Raw genomic sequence first — 19261 nt, 5'->3', positions numbered from 1 at the left:
ACTGGTCCATCTAGGTCAGTGTAGTCTACACTGACAGGCAGCAGCTTTTCAAGATTTCAGGCAGGGGATTTTCCCAACCCCACCTGGAGATGCTGGGGATTGAATTTGGGTCCTTCTGCATGGAAAGCAAGGTTGCTCTTGTGGAGGAGGGCATGAATGAATGACTGGCACAGTAAACATGAACATGTCTGCAACATTTTGCTGCAGGTCCTACTTCTGTTCTGGTTAGTGGGTGTTATTTCTAATGTTGGATCTGATTTATTTAATTTTGCAGACAAGGCCATGGGAAAATTGCAACAGCTACCCTCCCTGGTTCCAAGAGGGAAGAAGGGAATAATTTGGTTTGGTCATTGGGTCTGGGAGCCTTGAGATGTCAGTCTCCAGACTTCAGTGGAAATCTCCACATACGTGAGTAGGCAGGCAGGTGTTTTATTTGTCTAACACCTTAAGCTAACACAGAGAGGTTTCTATTTAATGCTATCGTCCGGTAATGTCAACTTACACAGCAGTTTGCAAGCAATGTAAATTCCCTATTGAAAGCTCTGGCTGTGAGCCACAAACTACAGAATAAAAGGATCTCTGAAAAGTGAGCGATTTAATTCCAGTCAAAGACTAATATTTCCTAGTTCTCTAATAACCCTAGTTCTTGTGTTAATCCATTCTCATCTGAGTAAATTGAATATATTTCCATCAGAGTATTCCCCCTGCCCCAGGGGGAAATGTCAGTTCAGGAGGTGTTCTTTGTTTATTACATGGGCATAGAACAACACTGGGCATTTATGTGACAAACTAACATGCAGTGGAGGCTTCTTGTGCATGCAGAGCAAATGTTTTTCTCCTAGGAATGCAGGAAGATGATTTATGCTCAGACCAACCATTTGGTTCACCTAGCTCAGAACTGAATGTGCAAACAAGTATATCCATCAATGGGTGAAATGCCCCAAAAGTGACTGAAAAAGAGTAAGGAGTTCACATGCTGAGTTGTGAAAGGCTGAGCGGTCCACACAACATTCCAACAATTCCCACGTTAAAAACATTTCAGATCAATATAGCATTCACAGAAAAGAGAGCAAAGCATCATAAATTGTTCTGAAAACAACATATGAAGACCAAACATGGTTCCCATGAAAGGCCTGGAAGACTATAAAGGTCATCTTATGGTACCAAAATATGTTAATGTGCGCACCTAGAGGGCTGCAGTTGGGGAGAATATTGTGCAACTGAGGTGCTACCACCAAAATTAGGGTAGAGATGGGAAACCTGAGGGCCAAAGGCAGCTCCCCAGATCTCTCTATTTGCTCCTGTAGATTCCCCCTAAGGCTAGCCAAACATTCCTGGAATGAGGATGGAGAGATGTTGGTTGGGTGTGTGAGAGTATATGCACCAGCTCACGCTCCTTGGAGGAAGAATTGGGTAAAAATGCCAGAAATAAAGCAGACAAATGTCTTTATCTACTTGATTTATGACAAGGGCAGAAATAGCTCCACCCACAGAAAGACCCCTGTCTGTCCCTCTCCCTTAGCATTTAGTTCTGCCGGTAATTTGCAATTCCAAACTGTTCCAACAATGGAGATTTACTGTCATCATTTTTTACTAAATAAATGCAGGTGATTTCCCTATTATAGTTCAATGATGCCCTCTGCTGGAAGATTTGTATGTTGGCACTTCCAGTTATTTTCCAGGCATGGGTGAAAGCTGCATGGTTGATTTTCCAAGGCTCCCCCTGTGGGATAGATTTATTTAAGGAGGTTAAGACTTTCCCCCAAAAAAACTGTATCCATAGTAGAGCTCCTATGTGGCCTGGAGGTCTTGATGTGGAGGGTGGACAGGCACCTCTTGGGGATGTTGTAGCTCTGGGTTTCCAGCATGAAACAGGGAGCTGGACCAGGAAGGAAGTCCACAAGTCATAGTGTAGCCTTATTGCAGACCTTTCCGTTAACCTTGGGTTCTTTGTTGCACCCGGGGGGGTGAGGGAGGAAGGAGTCAAAAAATGACACTGAGGATTTGAAATAGAGAAAGAGTTTTTATTCCTGTCATTTAGAATGGCAGGAAGGCACCCGCGTGATAATTCACAGCGAACTGCGCCGAGCATCAGTTGCATACAGTTTATATAATCTTCAAACCCCTCATTCCCCCTCCCCAGGAATCTGCTTCTTGCACGTCACACCATTAGTAACATTCTTGAGAATTCCTGTTATCAAGGACTTATCTTCAAGGCAAAAGGTCTTGAGTTCGTTCCTGGTGCCTGCCTGTCTCCTTGAGTGGGCCCCTCTTGATCTATTCCTTTCCTGGCTTAATATGCCAGTAAGGAATGCACTACTAATCAAGGTTCATATCTATCAGAAAAGGTTTCATCTAAACAGGTTACAGAAAAGCTTTTACTTAAAGGGTTTCAGCCTTGAGTTCATTATTGGGTGAAAATTCCTGTCTCACACTCTTATCTCAAAGTGGGGGTTAAGCAGCCCCTGGTACCTCCCGCCTTTCCTTCCAACCGGCAGGACCACCCATCAAAGAATTATCCTGTCTCTGGCTGTCTGGCAACTCTCACATCCCTCGGCCAGGAATTCCTGTGCCATCCAGGGAAGGGGGCGCTCCAGCGAAGGGGCGCTCTAACCTGCTCCTTTTCATGATTAATGATATGCCAGAGAGGTATGTACTAAGAGCAAGTAGCACAAAGACAGAGCTTACAGTAAAAGCTAAATATTATGCCAATAACATAGAAATATTAAAAAGGCCATGCAAATAGTATCAAATAAAAGCCAGGCAAATAGTATCAAATAAAAGGGGCTACAGACAAAAGCCAAAGTTTTACAAACTCAGGTAAAGTCTAAATACTATTTATAGAGAGGCTAGGAATGCTACACATCAGTAGAAGCTACATATCAAATAAAAGAACTTAAAAAGCATTAGAGAGAGAGACAAAGAATATCAGTTTAAAAGACTTAAAAGGGAGAAAAAGGAAGATCAGTTAAAATGACTTAAGAGGGACTTACATAAAGGAAGATCAAATTATCCAGGGGACTTTCAATATATAATCACAGAATAGAATCATAGGGTTGGAAGAGACCACAAGGGCCATCCAGTCCAACCCTCTGCCAAGCAGGAAACACCATCAAAGCATGCCTGACAAATGGCTGTCAAGTCTCTGCTTAAAGACGTCCAAAGAAGGAGTCCAAATGGCTGTCAAGGAGTCTCTCCTTGGTAGCAAATTAAAAGACTGTCTTTCAGAGAAGAATCTACCTGTATTCAGGGAGAAGGGTCTCTTTCTTTTCCAAAAACAGGAAGATTTTCAGCCCAGAAAATCCAGCTCAAAATTAAAAGCTCTCTCTCTCTCTCTCTGTTCAGAGACTGTCCTTCAGAGAAAACCGAATGCGCGGCTCTGAGCCACTAAAAAAAAAACCTGACTTTCAGTTCAACGAAAGTTGAAAGCTCTAGCCAAAAAGAATCCTCCACTGCCATGCAGTACCAGGAGAAAGAGATAAGGGGAGGAGAAGGGGAGGAAGCCCCCTCCCTTAGCTGCCCACTTCTGGATTAACAGTATGTCAGTAAAGAATGCATTAGCAGACAAGCTCTTAGCTAAAAACTTTTTTTTCTTCAAGTTATACAGAGAGAGAGAAAGCTAACCAAGAAAGCTTGGTTACAAACAGACTTATAAACTTATAAACTAGAAAATTAAAACTCTCCCTCTTCAATAGGGATGAAGGACCAATTAAATTCAGTTCACATCTAGGGCGCAATTTACCTAATCCATACTTTCCAAAACAATATGCGAACCAGAACACAGTTGCCCTTCAAATTTCACAATTTTCTGAATTTTGCAGCTAAGTAATGTGCACTACAATGTAAAGTGTGTATAAAAATGCAGATATTGGTATATGTGAAAATATACAACGATGCAAGTATTAGGGCAAGCATAAATGTTGATGGAGCAGAATATGCTTTGCAAAAAAATAAATGTATTCTTGCATGTCATCCCAATTTCCAAGTGGTGCAAGATTCCAGGGATTCCAGGCACTCACCCAGGGTTCATATTTCCTTCGGAGTGAGGTCCAGTGGAGACTGTAGTGTCTTTAGGATATATGGTTTATTTACAAATATATGCATGCTGTACCACTGAGCTATGGCCCTTCCCCAGGACAAGAGGGTACCGAGAATACCAGATAGGGTTGCCACATTTCTTCACTGTGCCTTTCAACCAGCTTGGTCTGCAGATGTTGGCCAGTGATCATGCTTATTGCCAAGTGTCACCTTCCTGCTGTTTTCTGCAGACTGGATTGCTGCTAATGAGTTGCATAACAGCAAGCCAGACAGGGTTCCACCCCAAAGTCAGTTGGCACCCCTAAGATAAGAAGGCAAACAGCAAGGAAGGGCAGAATGAACCAGTGAAGAAATTGTTTCTGTGCTGTCATTATCTTCACCACAAAATGATGTAGCTGGGAAAGAGATTAAGATGGTCACCGATGACCTTTTCCCAAGCAACAGTTGCTTGTTAACGTTTTTGCCCTCTTTCCCACACAAAAAATAAGGGCCCTCTCCAGACTCATGTTTTGTAAGGGGTGTATTATGCAACATGTAATTGAAGCGTTGCTAGTGCATTTGTGGTAGATTTATGCTGTACTGGACACATGGAGTTATGCTTTATTAGTTGTCCTGCAATTATTCTCCATTGTCATCTGGAGGGGCAGCCTTGCACTGCAGCATGGCTACACTGGGAGAAATTATAATAACTTGGAACATCTGTGGTACAAAAATTCATAGGATTTCAGCAAGAAGTTGCAGGGCATGCAGCAGTTGGATACAAAGCAATATCCCCACCCCAAAACCTTTGCAGGCAAAGGGTATTGAAAGCAGGATTGTTTATAACCACCTTGATACCATCATGAGTGCAAATAATCATGACTTCACAACAAAAGGGATGTCTGGAGGGACCAGAAGTATATCTCAGCCACTATGCAACTTGATTAAAGGCACATCCTGAAACTGTAACCAGTCGGGACGCATCTCATCCTTTGAAGAGAAGTCTTAACAAGCAAAGGGGCAGAAATCGCCATTGTTTCATACTCCTGCTTTACTAAGGTTGTCTGAAGGGATGTTGACACTGGGGGGTCACTGTGGTCCTTCAGGCTGCAATTAGCCACGGCTCCTATTGTCATCTGGCCCTCTTGTGTAGGGCTGCAAATCCTCTTTCCACAGCTGAGGTCCCCGTGCTCCCGTGCTCACAATAATTGAGCCTTCCAGGAGCCGCTGTGCAGATCACAAGCTTAATGGCTTTTGTTCTGGATGCAATACATAACTCATAAGTGCCTCAAGGTCTTTAAAACAAACAAAAAACCTTAGTCACTGAAGAGTTCCAGTTTCCAATTTCCAATTGCCATTTTTAATGCAGCTGGAAGGTCCTCACAAAGCAACTTAGCAGGGTGGCTTAAGATAAAAAACAGCCCTGCCAGATCAAGCCAGTGGTCTGCCTAGGTCATAGTTCACTGTTTCCTGTTTCCCGCAGTGACCAAGTGCCTTACTCCTTTGGTAGTTTAATCTTAGGAGTCATCCAAGGAGGTTCACTAACAGGATGTTCTCCTGATACAGAAGCTAGGAATAAGATCATAGAAAGGTCATTCTGCATCAGACCAAAAGTCCATCCAGGTCTCAATTGCACCAAACATTTTAAGTGCTCTTTAGCAGTCATAGTTACCCTGCAAGAATCCTCGTAACTGTAATTTCATAGAAACATGGAATTGCAGAGTTGGAAAGGGTCCCGAGGGTCCTCTAGTCCAACCCCCTGCAGGAATCTCAACTGAAACATCCATGACAGATGGCCATCCAACCCCTGTTTAAAAACCTTCAAGGAAGGAGAGTAATTTGTTAAGCATGCTGGGCATCGGAGCTCTGTGAGAGGTCTCCTAACAACTCTCTAGATCAGGCATAGGCAAACTCCGGCCCTCCAGATGTTTTGAGACTACAATTCCCATCATCCCTGACCACTGGTCCTGTTAGTTAGGGACGATGGGAATTGTAGTCCCAAAACATCTGGAGGGCCGGAGTTGGCCTGTGCCTGCTCAAGATGCTTAACAAGACTACAGATCCCACAATTCTTTGGAAGAAGCCATGGCTGTTAAAGAGTGCTTTAAATGTATGCTGTGGGTGTGATCCCAGCCCAGCAACCAGTTTCCCACAGTGGCCACCCAGATGCCTCTGGGAAGCCCACAAGCAGGCCATGAGCCCAATGGCATCCCCCTGCTCATTGCCCCCAGTCTCCACCCCTGTCATTCAGCCCAGACACTGAGGTCCAGCACTGCGAGAAGTGAGGTTACAGGGAACCAGGCAGAGGGCCTTCTCGGTATTGGCGCCTGCCCTGTGGAATGCCCTCCCATCAGATGTCAAGGTTATAAGTAACCTTTAGAAGACATATCAAGGCAGACCTGTATTAGAAAGTTCTTAATGCTGGAAGCCACCCAGAGTGGCTGGGGAACCCCAGTCAGATGGGTGGGGTATTATTATTATTATTATTATTATTATTATTATTATTATTATTATGCCAGGTCATTCTAAGTGTCTCTCTTGCTTATTGGCATCTGCTCTCATTGGCAGCACCTCTTCAGGGTCTCAGGCAGAGGTGTCTCCCATCACCTGCTACCTGATCTTTTTAACTGGAGGTCCCAGGTATTGAACATCCATGAGAGGCATGTGCTCTGCAACTCTATCGGTCCATCCCCAAAGGAAGCTGTAGAGCGAAGGAGAATTAAGCCCCGCTGAAATTCAGTGCAGAAAAAGTGCTTAGCTTTGCCTTCGTTTTGCCCACCAAGTCTAGTCTTGAGCCAACTCTGAGAGACAGGCTACATCTGCCGAATCAGAGATGGAGAACATGCAGCCCCAGCCAGCCTGGCCCAAGGTCAGGCATGTTGTCATTCAACAGCCTTCTCAAGCTTGATTTCTATCAGGGTTCATCCCATTTTCAGTAGAATTCTTGTGGATTTGACTCCAAGGGCCTTTTTAGAGATAGCACCCTTTATTTGCAATGGCTTCATGGGACAGATTCCCGAGGCATTTACATAATTCAGGCTCCAGATTTTGTTCACAAAGTAATATTTTAACCATCATGTTTTCAAAATGCATTTTTTAGGGGGGTTGCCAATAGCCTCCAACATTTCTCTGATGAAAATAGGGGTGTCCTAAGGAAAAGCAGGACATTCCGTGATGAAATCAGAAACTGGGATGGCTTCTATAAATCCGGGACTGTCCCTGGAATATAGGGACACTTGAAGGTTCTGTGGATCTTGTTGCAGGCATGCTGTGATTCTTCTTTTGTCCCGCCCCCCCTCACTTAACAGGTGGCTAAGGGCACTTTTGCCACTCTGCAGAGATGTAGTACAGTCAGCTCATGCACTCCTCCCTGGCTGGGATTGAGATCAATCAGACACCCCAGCCATAAATCTCAGCACAGTGACTCCACAGTGACCGTGTCTTTGCTTTTAATTTCTTGAGCAGTTAAGGAAAGAAAAGGCATAATTGGGCATTGACATGATCTTGCTTTGACCCACAGCATAATGGCAGAGCATGGCTCACAACTCTGGTCAGAGAGGGACAAATAAACAATGCCTCTTGGGTTGGTCTCCTATCTTTCATTGGGCACAAGACCCAACGAGACTTGTATTTGCCACAAGGAGACAAAATACTCAAGTGGCATTCATAGTCTTTCCGCTGGGACTCTGGCTTATATTCCACATAAGATGTTCATTCGATAAAGTAGTGGGTGGGGGATCTATTTCAAGAAGGCCCCATGAAAACACACTGCAGATTCAACCATGAAAAGGACAAACCAAGACTTGCAACACTGTGACCGCCTAAATACCAAACATGGCTTTGAAATCATGAACTTTTCATGCTAATCAAATGCTGCTCTCCTTGTGCTTTGAGGAGATAAGAAGCTGCAATAACCAACTCTCTTAGTCTGCCCACACTTTAACTGCTTCTGAGATAAAAATTAATGCTAAAATTGGGAATAAATTTGCCTCTTATACAACTTGTATGGCTGCAGTGTTTAGTTGGTGAATCAGTTAAATTAATTGGTTATAGGGCTGAATGAAAATGGAGGGGAATGACACATTTCATGAGCAACTTTGACCTCACATGGTGATGTCACTGGTGGCAAATGGAGTTAATTCGGAGTGAATGCAGTTCCCTTACTCTGCACTAGCTTAACTCGCCTTCAATTAGATCATTACAGACAAATCTCCCCAGATACCTGAAAACGGTATACTGTTTCCGTGAAAAGAAGATTTCCAATCTGAGCGGTGAACAACAGTGAATGGACAGGTAAGCACTGGGGAAGTGTTTGGGAGACATTTTAGTTGTGTGACAAGGTAAGCACTGGGGAAGTGTTTGGGGGACATTTTAGTTGCGTGACAAGGTCCTAAAAAAAAGGAGGGGGGAAGCTTATTATTGAACATTCAGCTCAGCCACCTAATTAAAATCTTTTTTTAGCTTACCTTTGTTATTTCCAAACATTTCAAGGCATTTCAAAACATTGTTTGTGTTATTTGTTTTGACAATTAAATATTTAACCATTGCTGTGACAATTTAAATACTTAAAAAAATTACATCTTTCATTAAATAGCAACAGCTTTGCTTGGTTAAAAAGGTGCTCCTAATTAATCAGGCAGCAAAACTGGTAGTTCAAAAAATGTTAAATATGTTTAATGTAACTTCTTATTACAAATGAAGGGGGTGGTCTCTGTATTAGAAGAGGCATTCCACCTCCCTTCTTAGAAAGGAAGGAATGCCTCTCAGCAGAAGGTCATTTTAGACTCCGGACTTGATGGTCTTCCATGAGCTCCCCTTTTTAGATGTTGTATTATTTTAAAATTTGGTAAACAGGCTGAGTTTGAGAGCCCTTCTGTTCATTTTCAGAAGAATGGTGACACAGTGCATTTGGAAATTTGTCTGAAAGTCCTGCCTTGTCTGTGCCCCTGTTGCCTATTCTAAGATGAGTACTGCTATGAAATGTGCATGCATCAACTAAATATCCCAAAATCAATGCTTTGTTTTCATCACAGGTACTGTTTTATACATATGCATATTTGTGCAGATTGTATCAGCTAATGAATAAATTGAAACTCATTTGACTAATTAATTGGGTGCCAGCCCTAACAAAGCCCTAACAAAATTGCTCTGTCTAGTGGTCCTTTTCCAGAGATTTGTGGGATATTCTTGCCTTCCTCCAGGAACTTGATTGAGCTTGGAAATGATGGGGAATGCATTCTTTCCTGTTCATCAGGAATAGAGCCGTGGTCCTCCTGGTGTTGTTAAACAGAGGTGGAGTCCATCAACAGCTGGAGGGCCACAGTTTCTCCGTCCTACTGTACATGATGAGTAAATGAGCATCTGAATATCCCCAGCAGAAAGATTTATCCATTGGATCCATTTATTCTGGCATATACTATATTAGCTGGGCAGATAAAGAAACAAAGAAACATTTGCCTGCTTTGGAAGAAATTAGAGTCTGAAGCAAACATGTTTAAATACGCCAAGAGTCCTCTCAAGACCCAGACTAAGTGGCGCCTGCTCAGGGAGTTCAAAGGCTATATTGTGTCATGGACAACAGGATTTGCAGCTTTCTGTTTTAAACCCTCCCCCCCAAATGACTGGAGAAGAAATTCAGGATGGTTAATTTTTTTAGGTGAACCTACCTTATTTGCACTTCCTGAAACAATATGCCAACCAGAACAGAGCTATCTTTCGAAATTCTAACTTCTCCAAACCTTGTGATGCAATTATGTACAAAAAAATGCACATTAAGGGAATTCAAATGCACACACGGAAAAGAAGTGTGTTCTGTTAGGAAAAGCTGATAACCTTTCACGAGGATCTTTTGCTGAAAATTGCAAACTGACGCCGAAAAATGCTGAACTAAACTTTATGAATGGGGAAATGAAAACTGGAGACTCACTCGCCCCTAACACGCACCTGTGTGGCCCATTATGCTCTCTGTTTGTGTTTTTTTTTTAACTTGTTCATGGCTGGTGCTCTTGCTTGCTTCTCAGTACACACAAAACTCTGGAAATATTGTAGTTTGCATCACAGCATGCATTGTACTAGAACTGATGGTCTTTCTTTGCTCTTCCCAGTGTCAGTGTAGCTCAAATGGTTAGAGTAGGGGTCAGCAAACCTTTTCAGCAGGGGGCCAGTCTAGTGCCCCTCAGACCTTGTGGCAGCCGGACTATATTTTTTGGGGGGTGGGGAACGAATTCCTATGCCCCACAAATAACCCAGAGATGCATTTAAATAAAAGCACACATTCTACTCATGTAAAAACACACTGATTCCCGGACCGTCCGCAGGCCAGATTTAGAAGGTGATTGGCCCTTATCTGGCCCCCGGGCCTTAGTTTGCCTACCCATGGGTGCTGATAATGCCAAAAGCAGCTGCATATTCCTACAACTATACAATTCTATTTCTCATGGGATAGAAGTTCAATGAAGGCCCATTTGCTGTCTGAAACAGAGTACAGCCCTAAACACACCCCACACATATGTCAGGGCCCAACAACACTTTTAAAGATCTGGTGGCACTATTTCTTGCCATTATCTGTGAGTTTGTGGGCTGCGGCGGGAACACTATGAATATTAGGACAGTTGTATTTGACATTTCCCCCCTTTCTCTGTTACATCTTTAATTTGTTGTTAGGGACAAGCAACCCCCCCAAACAGATCTGAGCCTATGAGGCATTGAAAGATGAGAACCCCCACATGATATGGGCACAGGGCTGCCCCCACATGGCAGTTGTTGGAATTACCAGTACCATTTCATCATTGGTTCCCAAGGGAACTGTGCAGAAGAAAGATCCCACCTTCCTTGCTCTCAGGCATCCAATAAGCAAGCGGCAATTAGAATAGTGCTGAAGGGTGTCAAAAAGGAGTGTCCCTTCACCCCCATTGGCTAGAATCCGGATCACAGAGGCTAGAAAACCAAGATTTTGAGACCAGGATCTCAGCCAGGAGCTAGGAATGAGGTAAACCAAGACTGGGAAGACTAAGTCAACCAAGGTAGGAAGGAACAGATATTATAAGTGGGGGTGGGGAGTGGCAGGGATGTAGGAGAAATACATTTGGTTCACATTTTAAAGCAAACCAATTTAATTCACTAGTTCCAAGATTATATGCAGGTTGGAATGCAGCTACCAATCAGACCTCAAACTTTTCCAAACCTTATGGTACAGTTTCGGTAAAAGTACATTTTAATATGAATATTTATTTCATTTATGAATTGCTTCCTAAGAAGCATCTCAGAGCAATTTCACAATAGAATTATTAATAGATAACAATTGCATGCAGGAAAACTGCAGATATTAAAGCAGCTAAAACAATTGCATTTAGCTTTATTTATTTTTTAAAAATAGGGGCCGTCTATAACTTGTCTGTTTTGTGGCCAAACTAGATGAAATTTCAGGAGGAGTTCTGCTGTATTTTTCCTGCAAGGGCAGCCTTTATAGTTTCAGGGTGGTTTGTTTTTGTGTTTTTGTGTTTTTTTTTAAAAAAACTATTCACTTAATCTTTGCTTAATTTGCTTAATCATTGTTTTGTGACCAATTTGCATGAAAGAGGCATATGTCATAGAGATGCGCCTAGGTAAGAAACCTGCCAAATTTCAGAAGGATGGGCACAGGTCCTTCAGTGTTAAGTGCTTTTACAGTTGAATTGGAGGAGCCAAAAAGATTTGCTCCCCCGTTGCTTTGGTTTGGCAGCCAATTTGTATGCATACACTGTAGAGGTACCCTTAAGTCAATAACCTGCACCACAGAAAAAAACTTTTAAGTGTTTCGCCCTTGATGGAATGGGTGATTGACACCCTCTTGAGAAAATATGAGATGGACTCTCGTGGACATCTTACAGTGCATGCTGAGCCTTTAAAATATGTGGTGTTTTTAAAAGGGATTCTCTGTCCCCCTTCAGTGAGAAATTTGCAGTATAGTCATACCTTGGTTGTTGAACAGAATCCATTCTGGAAGTCAGTTTGACTTCTGAAAATGTTCAACAACCAAGGCGCGGCTTCTGATTGGCCGCATCGGACATTCGGGCTCCAAAGAACATTTGCAAACTGTAACACTCACTTCCAGGTTTGCTGCGTTCGGGATCCAAGGTACAGCTGTACTTTTTTTCCATGCGACTGTGCTAAACACCAAACCCAGTGTGTTTGGTGCAACCCTAAAACCCTACTTGTGTGTACTTGAAAGTCCCTCAGAGTACCCCTTCCCCTATATTCTTTCAGTAAAACAGGATGTGACCTCACTCTTTGGTCCAGAGCGAGCAGCCTAGTTCATCACTGGGCTTTCCATGATGCTGCCCTGCAGGAGAAGAGTGGCACGGCCAGTTCTTTCCCTCACCAATTATGCTTCCCTAGCTGCTTATTCAGAACATAGGAAGCTGCCCTATGCCAAGGCAGAGCAAACCGGTCCACCTACCTCTGTTCTGTCAACACTGACTGGTAGTGGATCTCCAGAGTTTCAGCCATTCTCAGTGCTACTTGGAGAAGGGTTGTGGCTCGCTAGTAGGACATCTGCTTTGTATGTAGATTGCCCCAGGGCCAATCTTGGCATCTCTAGGTAGGACTGGGAAAGACCTCTGTCTGGAGAGCCTCTGTCAGTCAGTGTAGACAATACTGATCTAGCTGATCCAATGGACTGACTTGATAGGTTTCCTTATGTTGCTAGGATTGAATCTGGGGTTTTATGCATGCATTGAGCCGGTGGCACAGTTACTCTAAGCTGCTGGGAAGGCATCACCATTAGCAGAGGCAACTTTAGGGGAGCCCAACCGGTTTGGTCACACTGGGCATGGAGCTTCAGTGGCTCGACAGAAGATGCTGCAAGTATGAGGTTGAATGGAAGAGGCGGTTGGGGGGGGTGAATTTTGGTGTCGCACAGAGCACTGCTGAAATTTGAGGTGCCAAGGTCCTCCACTGCCTTAGCTAGAAGGGATGCCTTACCCTCTGCTCTACCAAGCAGCCAGGGGGAACGTGCTTGGTTGGATTGACCTAGGTTGTTCGGACTTGGTGGAACCTCACATGCCTACTTGGGGAGTTGTCAGCTGTGTTGGGAGGTGCTCTTGGCGCAGTCTTGTATGAAGCATCGGCACACATCCAAAAGACATGTGCATGCTATAAGCAGAGTCAGCGAAATCAGAGTTGATTAGGAATTGTGGCATCAAGTATTTTATTATTTACAGCAAAAGAAACATAGCATTTTGTGTGAGCTAAATGGGGAAGATCCCTTACCCTTGTTGGTTAGGCAACATTGCAAGACAGTGCCTTCCCTCATCAGGATCTGATGAGGAGCAGCCTATTGCATGTGTGTGTGTGTGTGGGGGGGGTGTTCCCTGGCTGGTGCAACTCCAAAATGGACCTTGCACCAGCCAGAGAAGTGGATCATAGCCTGCCCACAAATTGGTTAGTCACGAGCAGACTGCTTGGCTAGCTCCATCCAGGTGGAAGACTGGATGAAGACAGTAGGCTTCACTCTGATCTGCCTCTGGGGTATATATTGGCAGGCAGCATCCACCTCCCTCTTTGGATCTCCTACCCACCTTCCCTATGCCTTGGCTTTATGTGCTGTGTGCTTGACCTTGCTATGGAATATTTTTTGGTTGTTGTATTTGAGACCAGGCAGGAATTTGTCCATTGGACTAATTGGCTATGTCCTTTGGTTTTGCCTGTCTCATAGCAACTGTCGCATCTTCGGCAGCTAGGCATTGGGTAAGCCTTAGTCTTTGGTGGACGGGAGGTTGTAGCCTCTGCCTGCCCCTCCAGTCTTCCAGGGTTATGCCATTGAAGGGATCCAGTGGAAGTTGCTTCTGTCCAGACGCCCAGGCAGTGGTTAGGGTTATAGCACTCCACATGGTGGCAATGCTGCAGGGGGTTCCTACTTGATGTGTGCCATAGGATCTCTTCACCTCGGGTTGACCCCAAAATGTATACCCCAGCAAGTGGGCTGGAGGTTCAATTGTTATACTCAATGCCTATGCCAAACCTTTACATCTGGAATCGATAAAGTTTAGGCCTGATTTGACCCCAAGTGATGTTGTTCTGTCTGTTCTGTCTGGGAGTCGGGCATGGGGGGAGGGGGTGCCTGGCCCACACAAGTACTACAACATACCCCCCAAGTGTCCCTATTTTCTAGAGATTGTCTTGGATTTACAGAAGCCATCCTGATTTGAAGTTTCTGATTTGATCCCCCTTTTCCTTAGGACGTCCCTATTTTCATTGGAGAAATGTTGGATGGTATGCTACAGTTGGGAACAATGGACAGGCTATTTTCCCCTATAGCAACCCTCTTCCCCCTACTTTATGTTTGCACATATATTAAGCTGCTAGTCATGGTTCTGGGTCAGTACCAGAGTAGTGCAAAGGGGGGGGGGTGTTCTGTTTCCATAAGGAAATGATTGTCCCTAAACAGCCCAAGTAAGCTTCTTTTCTATATCTGTTCTCATCTCAGAAAAGGTAAGGCATTAGGCTGCAATCCTAAACACTCTTACTAGGGAGGAAGTCCTACATATCCCCCAACATTTCTCCGAAGAAAATAGGGACGTCCTATTACATAATAAAAACAAGAATAAGATTTTTCCTATTTATACCCAGCCACTCTGGGAGGCTTCCAACATATATAAAAACATAATAAAACATTAGACATTCTTTAAAAAATTAAAAAAAAACCTTTCCTATGCAGGGCTACCTTCACATGGCTTGGGGGTTGTATAACTCTATACCCTCCAACAGTTCTCTGATAAAAATAGGTACGTCCTAAGGAAAAGCAGGACATTCTGGGATCAAATCAGAAACGAGAATGGCTTCTGTAAATATGCGGCTGTCCTAGGAAAATAGGGACACTTGGAGGGTCTGAGTCCCACGGAACACATCAGGACCACTTTTGAATAAACATGCACAGGATTTTATTGGTGCAGTGCATGTTTACTCAGAAGCAAGCCCCATTATGGTCAGTGAGCCTTACTGGTGTAGTTTGTGCCTCAGTGGCGCAAATATTATCAAAACTGCTCCCTCATGTGGAAGAACCACAGACCCTCCAAGTTTCCCTATTTTCCAGGGATATCCCTGATTTAGAGAAGCTGTCCCAGTTTCTGATTTTTCCCAGAATGTTCCACTTTTCCTTAGGATGTCCCTATTTCATTGGAGAAATGTTGGACAGTATGGAGTTATCTGACCCCCAAGCCATCGGAAAGCAATCCTGTATAGGAAAGGGTTTTTTAAAAAAATATTTAATGTTTTATTATGTTTTTATGTATGTTGGACGCTGCCCAGAGTGGCTGGGGCAACCCAGTAAGATGTGTGGGGTATAAATAGTAAAATTATCATTATGGAAAGGGATGTCCCTATTTTCAATGGAGAAATGTTGGAGGGTATGGAACCAACAATAACCCATTGTTAGTGCTGAATACAGCTTATTCAGGAATTCCAATATATGCTTTATATTTTTACATTCTAGGCTGAAGTATGATCAAAATGTTGCTTCTATGGGCCTGGATCGCTCTTCTGTGTGGTAAGTGTAGTCATGGCAATAAACTTTTGTGTGGCGAATGTGGAGGGCATTAACCCAGAATAACAGAGGACTTCTGTCAGGAGTGGGGAATCCTTTTCAGACCAAGGGCCACATTCCTGTCTAGGCAACTTTCTGGAGACAACATGCCAGGGATGGGTAGGAATGTCCAACAGTTTTGACAAATAGAGAGACAGAAGTACAAATTGCTAATGATAACTTATTTGTCTCATGCTCAGAACAAAAATCAGTCCAACAAATACAATTGGTATTTGCTGTTGTGACTTTCAGTCTGCAATGATAAATACTTCATTATGTTTTCCCCCCTCATTTGCATTGCATTTCCTTTGCATTGAAATGTATGGGGTGGAATAAGGTAACGACAACATAGCTCACATAATTTATGTAATTACGTAAGTTATGTAGCTGCAATAAAAGCAATTCTGCCTTCACAAATCATTTGTTGGTTTATTTATTGTTCATTGGCTGCCTCTTAAGATGTAGCCCTTAGAAGGCTTATTACCGGTATATATTAAAAACAAGAACATCCTATATCGTAAGTTAGCAGCAGTATGCATGGATTAAAAAATTGGAGCAATTAATTTGAAAATTAATAAAACTTCACCACAGATTCCAATAAATCTTCGGCCCAGTATACCTGAAGGATCGTCTCCACCCCCATTGTTCACCCTGGACATTGAGGTCCAGCTCCAAGGGCCTTCTGGTGGTTGCCCTCACTGCGAGAAGTGAGGTTACAGGCAACCAGGCAGAGGGCCTTCTCGGTAGTGGCGCCCGCCCTGTGGAGTGATCTCCCATCAGATGTCAAAGAAATAAACAACTATCTGACTTTTAGAAGACATCTGAAGGCAGCCCTGTTTAGGGAAGCTTTTAATATTTGATGAATTATTGAATTTTAATATTTTGTTGGAAGCTGCCCAGATGGGCGGGGTATAAATATTATTATTATTATTATTATTATTATTATTATTATTATTATTATTATATACTAAAACATTTTCAGAACATCTCAATCGATTTAAACTAGTTGCATTAGAAGACAGGAGTGGGAAACCTTTTTAGGGTTAGATATTGAAGTCCCCACACAGCTGTGACCATGAAGACTAGAAACCTAACTTATTTATTTATTTATTTATTTATCTGTTTATTTATTTTAAAAATAGAAGTATCACAGTTCTAACAGAAAACTATAGATTAAAGTGCTTTGGGGCCCATGTGCAACCTGCAATCTATGTTGCACTCACTATTTTTTATTTAACAAAATTGATATACCGCTTGCTAGAACAAAAGACCTCTAACTTGTTTACAAAAAAACAGTCTAAAAAAAGTCATGCAAGTCACTTTGAGCTCTTTAGGTAACAAGTGACTAGTAAGTCTAAATAAATAAATAAATAAATAAATAAATAAATAATATACAAAATAAAATCAGTTACAGGTGGGTAGCCGTGTTGGTCTGCCATAGTTAAAACAAAATAAAAATTTCTTTCCAGTAGCACCTTAGAGACCAACTAAGTTTGTTCTTGGTATGAGCTTTCGTGTGCATGCACACTTCTTCAGATAAAATCAGTAATTGTTACAAATGTTGCTGGATAGGCTTACTAGAATAAAAATGGTTAAGCAGCCCCTGAAAACAGTACAGCTTGCTGTCTTCCCATAGGCATCGGGTTTGCCATTGTGAGAACAGGAGGCTGGGATATATGAACCTTCAGCTTGATTCTGCCTTCAGAGGCAGAATACTGCCTTCAGAGCCATTTTGATTTTCGATTATTTCAGCAAATGCACCCCTCTCTCATCTCTTTAGGCAGAGTTTCTGGGCGAGCCCAAGGGAAGCACTTCATTACAGCCTTCATGCAGAACGGGTTGCAGAAAAGCTTTGAGGATGGCAATTTCAAACTCTTCGTCACTGGCCTAAAAGACAGCACCTCTGTCACAGTTGCCGTCTACAAGACCAAGTTCCTAAGGGACTTCGCTGTCAAGCGTGGTGAGACCGTGCCAGTACAGTTGCCAAGTAACATCGAAATGGTTGGAAGCAACACATTCCACTCTGCCGTCATCGTCAGGGCCTCCCATGATGTCACGGTCCTCTCACTTAGCTCCAAACCCAACTCAGTTGCCACCACAGTTGTCTACCCCAGGTATTTACTTGGGAATACTCACTACGTGGTGACACCTTCTGGAGAGCCTTCCAAGGGCTTCCAGGAGTTCTCCGTGGTATCCAGCCAGGACCCTACTCAAGTCTTCATCTATGTCACCGGCCAAGTGACTTTCCATGGGGTGACTTATGGGCCAGGAAGCAAGCTCGTTGTCTCCCTTGAAGCTTACCAAGCTGTCCAGATCCAAAGCCACCAGGACCTTTCTGGCACCAAAGTGGTCTCCCACAAGCCAGTTGTAGTCTTGTCTGGCCACAGTTGCATTTGGGCACATGACAATTGCCAGCATGTTTTTGAGCAACTGCTGCCCATCCGGAAATGGGGCAAAGAATTCTTGGTAGCCCCACTGCCCTTCCAGACCAATTACGATGTGGCCTATGTGGCTGCTTGCCAGACAACACACCTCCAAATCCGTTCTGGCACCCATCATGCCAAGCACCAGTTGCAAGATGGGCAGGTGATTGCAGTTGAAGTGAGAGCCCAAAAGCCCCTGTACATCTCTTCCAATGTGGGTGTCCAAGTGCTGTTCTACGCCACAGGAGGGGTCAAAGAGGGTGTTCCCTATGACCCCTTCCTCTCTGGTGTCCCTGCAATGTTTGACTACTCCAAATCCTACGGCATCCTGGGTCAGGAAGGCTTCCACAACCTGGGACTCATTGTCGCAGAGAGCAGAACTTGCCAGAGCATTACCTTAGACAAGCAACCACTGCATTATGCACACTGGCGGGTCATACCAGGCACTTCCTACTCCTGGACTGAGTTCTTCTTCAGTGGGCACCAGGCAATGCACTTTGTAGAACACCCCAAGTCTACCTTCAGCCTTCTGAGCATTGGGGTCGCCCCACACAATAGCTATGGCTCTGTGGCCTTTGCCATCCATTGTAAGTCCTGCCTTCCTTCCTCCTTTCCATCCTTCCTGTTACATGCTGCACATCCAGAGTTCCCCTGATGTATCCAAGATCTCAAAGTCATCTCCAGCTGCCATATCTATTTCTTCTTATTAACCTATATCACCATATCCCAGAGGTAAGGAAGCGGCGGCCTTCCATATGTTGTTGGACTCCAACTCGGAACTACATGGCCAATGAACAGGGATGGCAAGAGTTGTAGTCCAGCAGCTATTGGAAGACCACCAGTGTCCAGTCTCTAGTGCAGGAGCTATTGTGTCTTTTTCAGTCTGCGCACAATTAAGGCAAAGTTTGCTTCTGCACTAGAGCCATTTAGCACTGCTGAGGCATTGCTTGTACCCAATCAGCTGGAAGAGTGATTAAAATGGTCATTCCATGCAGTTTTTTAATGCTATTACTAAATTTAGCAATCCCCACCAGCAGTGCTTTTTTCTAGAAAAAGAGGTGCCAGAATTCACTGTGAACGCCTCCCTCATTCTCTTAGAATGGCAATGGCGCCCACCTGAAAGGTGCCGGAGCTGAGTTCTAATGAATTCTGGCTTGGGGAAAAAACCCTGCCTACCAGCAAGGCCAAGATCCTACAATAATGTTTATTCAGAGGCCTCATTCAGTAAATATCCCTACAGTTTTATGAATAAGTTTCCTCT

The 19261-nt window shown here is 43.6% G+C and overlaps 1 protein-coding gene across 1 annotated transcript; it reads left to right on the top strand.

The window, feature by feature from the left end:
• Positions 1-17404: 17404 nt before the first annotated feature.
• On the top strand, positions 17405-18717 carry LOC117051984 (IgGFc-binding protein-like). The gene has a single exon (XM_033158711.1). It carries the CDS (start codon positions 17405-17407, stop codon positions 18653-18655), a length of 1251 nt encoding a protein of 416 aa, XP_033014602.1. The 3' UTR covers positions 18656-18717.
• The last annotated feature ends 544 nt before the right edge of the window (positions 18718-19261 follow it).

This window comes from Lacerta agilis, chromosome 8, assembly GCF_009819535.1.
Source record: "Lacerta agilis isolate rLacAgi1 chromosome 8, rLacAgi1.pri, whole genome shotgun sequence".
NCBI lineage: Eukaryota > Metazoa > Chordata > Lepidosauria > Squamata > Lacertidae > Lacerta > Lacerta agilis.
Note: the sequence above shows the minus strand (reverse complement) of the source record. Positions and strands in the feature narration are given on the sequence as shown.

What these genes read in the sequence shown, in the direction of transcription:
- LOC117051984 (XM_033158711.1), top strand. Translation starts at nt 17,405, where the DNA reads ATGCAGAACGGGTTGCAGAAAAGCTTTGAGGATGGCAATTTCAAACTC.